This window comes from Hippocampus bargibanti, linkage group LG05 (genome assembly GCF_051943395.1).
Source record: "Hippocampus bargibanti isolate YZ-2025 linkage group LG05, ASM5194339v1, whole genome shotgun sequence".
Lineage (NCBI taxonomy): Eukaryota > Metazoa > Chordata > Actinopteri > Syngnathiformes > Syngnathidae > Hippocampus > Hippocampus bargibanti.
Genome location: NC_142738.1, coordinates 29296309 through 29306164, shown reverse-complemented (window position 1 = coordinate 29306164; position 9856 = coordinate 29296309). Strand labels below are relative to the sequence as shown.

General features: G+C 41.4%; 1 protein-coding gene across 1 annotated transcript; it reads right to left on the bottom strand.

Moving 5' to 3' along the window:
- Positions 1-3248: 3248 nt before the first annotated feature.
- Positions 3249-8308, bottom strand: myod1 (myogenic differentiation 1). The gene is made up of 3 exons (XM_088997644.1): positions 7606-8308; positions 5244-5328; positions 3249-5102 (listed from the first exon to the last, which is right to left on the bottom strand). Exons 1-3 carry the CDS (start codon positions 8215-8217, stop codon positions 4897-4899), a joined length of 903 nt encoding a protein of 300 aa, XP_088853770.1. The 5' UTR covers positions 8218-8308; the 3' UTR covers positions 3249-4896.
- Positions 8309-9856: the final 1548 nt, after the last annotated feature.

Below are 9856 nucleotides of genomic sequence, written 5' to 3'. Positions count from 1 at the left end.
GCTATGGGGCTTCCCAGAGAGTTTCATTGTCCAGGGGACAGTTCGTGGGCAGGGGGGTCGGCTGCTGTTTTTCTTGAAGAAGTTGTCGGCCACCCGGGCCGAGATGTTTTGAAAGTTGTAAGCCCGGCGTAAAAGTTGTACGCCTCGGGCCTCCGGGCAGACGTTGTTTCAAAAACTGCTTGTTGTTGTTTCCTGTGTCACCATCTTTTTTTTGTCTTATGCGTCTCACAGCAAGATCAGTTTTTAGTGCAGTGATACCTTGGCTTACGAACTTAATTGGTTCCCAGAAAGTGTGTGTAAGGCGAAAAGTGTGTATTTAAAACATTAATTTCCAATAGGAAACCTGCTGCATGTGTCCTGCTGCGTGTCACTCCTCTACCACAGATCTTGACCAATCACGTGCGGCTTTAAACAAAGACTATGGGGAGGAATAGAGGGGGAAAAAGACGGCTGCAATTTTCAGCTCCCTGTTAGGAGCTCCAAGAACCGGCTCGTTCACGAATGACACATCACTCATTTTGGCACTCTGAGTGTTTCCCGAAAAATAGTTTGTATACCAGGATTATATTCTCGCAAGATTATATTTTCGCAAATGTAATGTTTGTAAGGCGAAAAGTGTTCGTAAACCGAGGTATCACTGTATTTCGTTTCATTTGTGTCACCACACAAAGTGCATTATATGTTGAATGACGTTCATTTTTAATTTCCCACCCCAGACCAATAGTGGGCGATATGTGATATTCCCGACAAAATAAAAGTATACTTTATTCCATTGTATTTATTAGCCTCAAGTCAACGACATCTCAGATTAAATTTGAAAACTGCAACCACAACAAAAACTTTTTCTCAAGAGTCAATTCAACATTTATTTTAGTCAGTAAAACCTTTTGAATTCATCTCCTGCCTCCATCGAGTACTTCGGATCAAGCTCCTTCTTTGTCTGATGAGGTCGTTTTGTTTTTGCCTCGTGCGGACGTGACACTAGCTAGCTATCTTGTTATCTATTAGCTATCTCACTGGCTATATATAAGCTATATAGCTAGCTAGCCAATAGCTAGCTATCTATTAGCTATCTATCAGCTATTTAACAGCTATCTTGCTGACTATATAGCAGCTATCTAACAAGCTAGCTAATAGCTAGCTATCTATTATCTATCTATTAGCTATCTAGCTACAGTAAAGTCTCGTTATATCGATATCTGTTATATCGATAGTACCGCTTATTACGATACTATTTCTATGAACGCAAGGAGAAAATTACATGCGCGCAGGGTCGGATATATCGATAGTCCCGGTTATATCGATATTTTTTCGGACTCCCGAGAATATCGATATAACGAGACTTTACTGTATTTATTTGTGCTACTTCTGGGTTGAGTGAACGCTGGCGTGTGTAGCTGCTGCTGCTCACCCACAGAAAAACTTGAACTGTCACTGTAAATTGACCTTGAGAGTGAAATGTATTATTATTATTATTGATAATATTCTAATCTGAAAAAAAAAACCCAAATGTCTGACTTTTGCTATATGTGGGTCTTCATTTGATGCTTTTTGTGAAAAATAATATGCAAAATATTTATGTCATTCATGACAATCACACGTCTGTTTTGAACTTGAAGAGTATTTTTGGGGGGGGTTATTGTGTGTTTTATGAATACCTTATGATGATTGACACCCAGTTCCAATAAAGCCCATTTGAAAACGATACATTTACTAAACTGTTTATTGCCCACTATTTTGTAGCGCTTCAAGCTAACTACCCAAAAATTTTGTTGTTCTGTAATCCAAATCCATCCGCACCCATAAAGTTTCAAGTGTGACACATAAACGGGTAAGAAGCAAACTCTGCAGCCTTCCGCCCACTGTGCACCTGCGCAGCATTTGCAAAAAAAACTTTTTTTTTTTTTTTTGCCTTTTCTTAATCTATTTTTTTGACTCCTTGATGGCGGATGGGCGGAGTTGTGGCGGTGGGAGTGGCCTGTCGCAGAAAACAATTTACTGCAAATGCGCGTTTGTTTTCTATCCCGAAAATCCCGGCATGATGATTTTCTTTGAGCTTTTTTTACATAGCATGGAAATGTCGAAACTTTCCTTCTTTACTTTCCTGCTGTCACTTCATTCATTTGCAGAAATTAAAGTCGAAAATGATTGCCAGTCAATTCTACGGAAGAGCATTAGGGCCAGGTGGAAATATTTTTGATATATTTCAAGTCACGAATTTGCTAGATTGAAACTCGCAAATTTGCGAAATATAAAGTCACACATTTGCTAGAATTAAACGTTAAAAAAAAAACATTTCAGAGTTTGCGATACATCATTCCATCGTGCAGTGGGTTAGCGTTAGCCTTGTGAGCCAAGATAATTTGCAGAACAAAAGTGGGTACCTGTGGAGTTGCAGTTATGGCTGCACAAGGTATTGTAATTCATTTATTTTATAAGGTTTTCATGGCCCAATTACGTACAAAATGTATTTGTTACTAAACGTTTTTATACTTCTTTCTTTCCTTTCCTCTTCCTTTCATAACTTTGCTGCTGTGTTACTTCTGGGCAGAGTGAACGCTGGCGCAAATGGCTGCCGCGAATGGCTGCCGCTGCTCACCCGCACAAAAATAATTCTTATCCTGTGACTGTAACGTTTCCTTGAGAGTTTTGAAAGGCGCTTAGAAATTAAATGCATTATTAATTATTATTATTATTATTATTATTATTATTATTATTATTATTATTATTATTATTATTAAACCCAATCTCAAAGAAACAACTGATTAACGTGTCCATTTTAGCCAGACCGTATCCGTCAGCTACGGAAGAGCATTAGGCTGCTAACACACCGCACGACCGAATAACGTATCTCAAATTCTGAAAGGTTTTTTTAACTTCTAATTCTAGCAAAATTGTGACTTTAAATCTGGCAAATTTGCGACTTTGAATCAAGCAAATTTGTGACTTTTTTTTTTTCTCAGAATAATACCCCATCTCAAAAAATATATACTTTATTATTAGTTATATTTAGTATTTCAACCTGGCCCGAATGCTCTCCCGTAGATCTGAAATGTTTTCCTCACCGCCTAAAAAAAATATTCTATGGTGCATTGGTGCAGTGCTACATTAAGGCCACACGGTGGCGCTGTTTATCCACGACACTACTGCAAGTTCAACGTTGACACATTTTTTTTTTTTTTTGGGGGGGGGGGGTCTTTGGGGCACGGTGGGGTATTCTGTAATCAAATAAAAGAGATCAATTAGAATTCAGTATAAATAATGAATATTTATTTTATATTGGAGTGTCACTCAGTTTGTATAAATATAAAGTTGAACATTTGGTGTCACAACAAACAAAAAAAAAGCATTAAATACATTTGGACAATCGCTCTTATTTACATCAGCTCATATGTACAAAAAAATGGTCCTCTGCTGCAGTGAAGCAAGCAAGCAGTCAATCATTTTTTGTGATTGACAAGGAAACAGAACCTGTTATTTTTATTTATTTGTTTGTTGTAGTTGAAGTCCAAGTGGAAGACGTGAAGGAAACTCAAAGCGAAGGAATGTAAGCAACAATAATTCGCCTTCATTTTTGGCTTGATGGTTTAGCCACATTCAATAAATACGGCGACCTTTGGGGGGTGACAAACTGCAAAAAAGAAACAGTTTGTGGAGCTGCTTTAAAGGACAACCGATGTCTCCGGACAAGTTGTCTCCATAATTTGTAAAATGACTTCTACTGAGCGTATTTTACAAAGATTCCACCGCATATAGCTATATTTTACGTTTTAAGACTTGCGCTGAATATTCAGGAAGTCTTGTTTTTGAGTTGGTGACGAGTCCGTATAAATTATTTAATCGATTGCAAACGTGTATGCTTTCCTCTTCAGAACTATTTGAATCATATTCATAACTGGATGTGTAACAAGAAAGCATATTCTCCGAATCTGAAGCAATTGTTTTGATTCACTAGCAATGCTGGACGTCTTGGCGTGACGTCACGAACTGGGGGCGGGACTTTCTGAAAATGCCCAATTCGCAGCTCAATTTTTTGCAGATTTTGGACACTTTAAGTCATTTTTATTGGTGTTTTGCATTTGACTAAAAATATCATACTGCATGATTTGGGTATTTTAGATGCTATAAATAGTTTTTCTGATGTCAGTTAAAAAACAAAAAAAGTGACGTCGGTTGTCCTTTAAGGTCACAAAGCAACGACCCCAAATTTGTTTACAAAATGGGACGGTTCGTGGTGGTGTTTCAATGCACGTGCACTTTTAGCCAGCCATCTAGCCAGCCAGCCATCTTGATATTTTTGCTTGTAAATTCCATTCAATATCAGTTACAGTATCAAGCTATCTATTTGCTATCCATTGGCTGTCTCGGTGGCTGGCTAGCTATCTACCTAGCTGGCTATCTATTAGCTATAGCCAGCTAGGTTTCTATCTATTTGAGTTACTTCCGGGTTGAGTGAACGCTGGCACATGTGGCTGCCGCTGCTCACCCACATAAAAACTTATCCTGTGACTGTAAAGTGACCTTGAGTTTTGAAAGGCGCTTATAAATGTCATGTATTATTATTAATAGCCATCTAGCTAGCTAGCCAACTATTTAGCTAGCCAGCCATCTAGCTATATAAACATATAGATTTATATTTATAAATATGTATATATTTATCTATATACCTTTGTTTCTTTTCCTCTTCCTTTCATAACTTTGCTGCTGTATTACTTCCGGGTAGAGTGAACGCTGGCACGAATCGCTGCCGCTAATGCATGCGTGTTGTCTTTATTGTCAGACTAGGCGGAAAAATACGGAAGCATTTTAAAAACATTTCAAACGTGTGCCTGTGCGCTGCAAGCAGTTCAAATCAAAATGTCAACTTGTGGCAGATTGAGGGTGGGGGAAGACAACCTATAGGACTTGGTAGATGAGGTTGGCGTCCCGATGGTGGTCAGTGCTGTCTGCTGGGGGGGCCGACGGCGGGTCGCCGGTGGAGACGTCGCCGGCGGAGGCGTCCACATTGCCACTAGCGACGTTGGCGTCGGTGGAAATTCGCTCCACGATGCTGGATAAACAATCTAGGCTGGAGACCACCGACCCACGCTCGCACTTGACACCTGCGCGTGCGCACAATGTGATCGCGGTTGTTCAATCGGTGGATTATAGTCGCCATCATTAGCAACGATAACAAAATGGACACCGCGTTTACTGTCGAAAACAAAAGCGGGTCGCCGGTTAGTGACGTCACGGTGTCTTACTGTTGCTGTTGTCTTCGTTGAAAAAATTGCCGGCGTCATAAGTGCCTCGTTTGGACGAAGGGAAGCTTGGCCCGTTGAAGTCCGCCTGCACACATCATCGCCATTTCAGTCTATTTCTCATTTCGGCGCAGCAGATTCGCGTCGAAAAAAAAACCCGAACATTCTTCAAAAGGAGTCGGACTTTCGAAAAACCATCACGAAAGACTTACTTATAATATTCACATGTCACATGATAAGTTTTTAGCGGGAGAGCAGTGGCAGCTCAACCCGGAAGTAACTCAAATTTTAAAAAATCGGCACAATAACATAAAAATAAAATAAACATAAAAAAATAAATTAGTTATTCAGTTTTTTTTTTTGTTCTTTTGACTTCAAGAGGGCGCCGCGAGAGTGGCTGCCTTTCCAGCAGCTCATGTATTTTGTTTTTCTACTTTCGTTCCTTTCATCACTTTGTTGGTGTATGACGCAACAACTTTGCTGCTGTGAAATGTAAATTTCTCCACTGTGAGACTAATAAAGGCAAATCCAATCATCTATCTATCTATCTTATTTTTCCTCAGGGTTGCGGGGTGCTGGAGCCTATCTCAACTGTCTTCGGGCCCGAGGCAGGGGACACCCTGAATTTGTTATAGTATTTCTCGTTAATATCCACGCGACGTTAATATCCACGCGAGTTATAAATTCAACTGTCAGGTCCTGAAATTGTTTTTTCTGGAAAATTGAAAAAAAAAATGACATTCATTTCGATGAAAACTTCCATTTGGACTCGTGCATGCAACGAGCTCATTTCCAAATGGCGAAGCTTCGTCGACGTGGATTGTGGTCGAATAAAACGCCATTCAGTCGTTTGTTTTCTGTCCTTTTAAAAATTATTTGAGCTAAACATATTCAGAAAGAATATGAAGATGAAGTGTGTTTGTCATGTCCGTTTTATTTCTGACATGAAGTAATTGTTCCCCTTAAAACGGAACAATGCCCGCAATTGAAGTCAATGTAGATTTTTTATTTGGTTGTGCATAGCAGCCACTTCAAAGTCACGTGTTTTAAATGCGTTCCACTTTTCAGAAAATCAATCCGCAAAAAAACGCCAGTAATAAAAATTTAGCCCACCGAAAGCAAACTAGTTGAACAATAGAAACGAGTCAGCAGTCTGATCGACACTATCGATTTAAAAAATGAGAAAATACAATGATCGGTGGAGTGGTCCAAAGCAACGTTTTTCACTTGATGGTAATTTCAGAATTTGACGATGCTTACAATCAAAATCGAATACAATACATATTGATTTATATCGATCGAATCGATATCGGTGGCGTCTCGTGTCACTAAAAAAACGATATTTTTTTTGAAATTGGGATGATTCGGCAAAATCGCGAAGCTTCGTCGACGTGGATTGTGGTCGAATAAAAAGCCATTCAGTCGTTTGTTTTCTGTCCTTTTAAAAATATTTGAGCTAAACATATTCAGAAAGAATATGAAGATGAAGTGTGTTTGTCATATCCGTTTTATTTCTGACATGAAGTAATTGTTCCCCTTAAAACGGAACAATGCCCGCAATTGAAGTCAATGTATATTTTTGTGGTTGTGCATAGCAGCCACTTCAAAATCACGTGTTTTAAATGCTTTCTACTTTTCAGAAAATCAATCCGCAAAAAAAAAAAAAAAAAACGCCAGTAATAAAAATTAAGTCCACCGAAAGCAAACTAGTTGAACAATAGAAACGAGTCAGCAGTCTGATCGACACTATCGATTTAAAAAATGAGAAAATACAATGATCGGTGGAGTGGTCCAAAGCAACGTTTTTCACTTGATGGTAATTTCAGAATTTGACGATGCTTACAATCAAAATCGAATACAATACATATTGATTTATATCGATGGATATCGGTGGCGTCTCGTGTCACTAAAAAAACGATATTTTTTTTTTGAAATTGGGAGGATTCTGCAAAATCGCCCGACCCCTAAAAACAGACGTGTATTAATTTATCCAGTTGTATTGACTTTATATTTCAAATTTTTCATTGTGGGAAAATTAAATGCTTTCCTTATATTTGGGGAAACGGGTGTGATTGTAAGTAAAGTGTACATGAGTGTTTAAAATGCACTTCTAAATATAATACATCTATTGGTCGATTTATAATTGATGTGTTTTTATTTTACAGAAGCATTGGATTTTGTATATTTACCTGTATCTTAATATGAAGATTCATAACAATATATTTCCCCAGGAAAAAAATATTATATATATATATATATATATATATATATTATTTTTTTCCCCTGGGGAAATGGACTTCCGCCACTCCCCGACCAATTTCATGGTTTAATGTCAATTTATCTCCCCCCACGCACGGCTCCTCACCATGCCGTCGGAACAGTTGGAGCGTGGGCTGGAGGCGTCCGAGTCGGCAGCGTAGCGCTCGGCCAGCGGGTAGCAGGCGTCGCCCGGCGAAGGTCCGGCGGCGGCCCCGGCCCGCAGCAGGGCCTGCAGCGCCTCGATGTATCCGATGGCGTTGCGCAGGATCTCGACCTTGGGCAGCCGCTGGTTTGGGTTGGCCGACGTGCAGCGCTTGAGCGTCTCGAAGGCGTCGTTGACTTTGCCCAGGCGACGGCGTTCGCGCAGCGTGGCGGCCTTGCGCCGGTCGGCGTTGGTAGTTTTGCGCTTGCACGCCTTGCACGCCCACAGCAGGCAACGGCCCGCCGCGTGGTGGCCGCTGGGGGCGCGCACGTGCTCGTCGTCCTCGCCCGCGCGCTTCCCGTGGGGATGCACGCGCTGGGGCGACGACCCGGACGACGAGGACGACGACGAGTCGTCCGGCTTGCAGGCCTGCAGCAGGCCCGCCGCGTGCGACAGACGGGGGTCCAGGTCCTCGAAGAAGCGCATGTCGCTGGTGTCGAAGCACGGGTCGTCGTAGAAATCGTCGCCCGGACAGCCCGCGCCCGCCAGATTGAACGACATGTCCGAAAGCTCCATGCTCCCCGCCGGAAGTTGCCCTGCAGCCAAGCCAGCCGCCTTAACTGGCGCTCATGTTGCGGGTGGGGTCGCGGTTCAGTGTCGTGTCCGCTCGCCGTCACTTGATATGGACCCCCCGAACCCGCTCCGAACCTCTTATCCCTGCCGGGTCACTCGTGGGCGTGCCGGGGAGGGCGATGTGCACCTGGCGGCGGCCAATCGGAGAAGGGCGGCCGAACACTTACCGCTTCACGCCACTTAGGATCCAATTACGACCTTCCAAGAGCGCCTCCGCCCCCACCCCCTTTCCCCGATGCGAAAGTTCTTTCGTCATCTAGTTTCGTCTCCAGAATACTTGAAAGTGATAAAAAACGCACAATTCGCATTTAGAAAGCATGCGCGTCCATGACGGGCGGGGCTTTCCACAAACAAAATCAGTGAAACATAGCCAAAAATAAACCCCAACAAGTGTTTGTTGAAACCAATATGCGCGTGCGAAATTATTGGATAAATCAAAAGCCATCCGCCAAATTCTCACTGTATCTACCCCGGTCAAGGCCGCCAGTTACAGTCACTATATTCACGCTCATTATCATTACATCGATCGATTATATGATTGGATTCTTAAACACGGTCGCGAAACCACCCAAAAGCGTTTTCCAACAAAACGGAGATTGGCTCCAAAAAGAACAAAAACAATTGTATAAATGAAAAAAAAACACAATCCAGTCTTCTATAACATACAGTTCAGCTAAAAAAAATTACCGGTGACATTTAAAGGACAACCGACGTCTCCGGACAAGTTGTGTCCATAATTTGTAAAATTGCTTCAAATGACTTCTACTGAGCGTATTTTACAAAGATTCCACCACATATAGCTATATTTTACGTTTTAAGACTTGCGCTGAATATTCCGGAAGTCTTGTTTTTGAGTTGGTGACTCACCCTACGTCACTGAAGGAACACCCCTTACCGAGAAAGGACATTCCTTGCATCACCTCAATGCATTTTGGGGTACTTTGCTTGGTCTGAAAACTTCGTGTTGATCCGTGTTGATGGCGAAATTAAACAGAAGGAAAACACATGAATAACGATGGTGAATCATTGTGTTTTGCGCCAAGACTTCAGTGTATTTAATGTTCGCTCACAAAAACGTCCCAGGAGACAATTTCCACGGAGCTTTGTCGCCATCTTCTGCCTTTTTTTGGGTACTGTGAGTACTAAAGAGTTTGTCACTACATTTCTCTCCAGATGCATCAAAATGACCAGAAGTACTTCTTTAATAGATTGCAAACATGTATGCTTTCCTCTTCAGAACTATTTGAATCATATCCATAACTGGATGAGTAACAAGAAAGCATCTTTTCCGAATCTGAAGCCATTGTTTTAATTCTCGAGCAAGGCAAGACGTCTTGGCGTTACACCACGAACAAGGGGGCGGGACCTTCTGAAACTGGCCACTTCCGCGTTCAATTTGAAGTAGTTTTTGGACACTTTAAGTCATTTTTCTTGGTGTTTTCCATTTGACTAAAAATATCATGCTGCGTGTTTTGGGTATTTTAGATGCTATGAAACGTTTTTCTGATGTAAGTTAGGAAACAAAAAAGTGCTGTCGGTTGTCCTTTAAAGTTTGTTGTCAGTCAAATATGACGAGTGTATA

Bases quoted from the DNA above. Each gene is read 5' to 3' on its own strand.
- myod1 (XM_088997644.1), bottom strand. From the start codon at position 8,217: ATGGAGCTTTCGGACATGTCGTTCAATCTGGCGGGCGCGGGCTGTCCG. The intron at 5,329-7,605 runs GTGAGGAGCCGT...TGATGTGTGCAG, and splicing joins CCAACTGTTCCGACGGCATG to GCGGACTTCAACGGGCCAAG. The intron at 5,103-5,243 runs GTAAGACACCGT...GCGCACGCGCAG, and splicing joins CAACGAAGACAACAGCAACA to GTGTCAAGTGCGAGCGTGGG.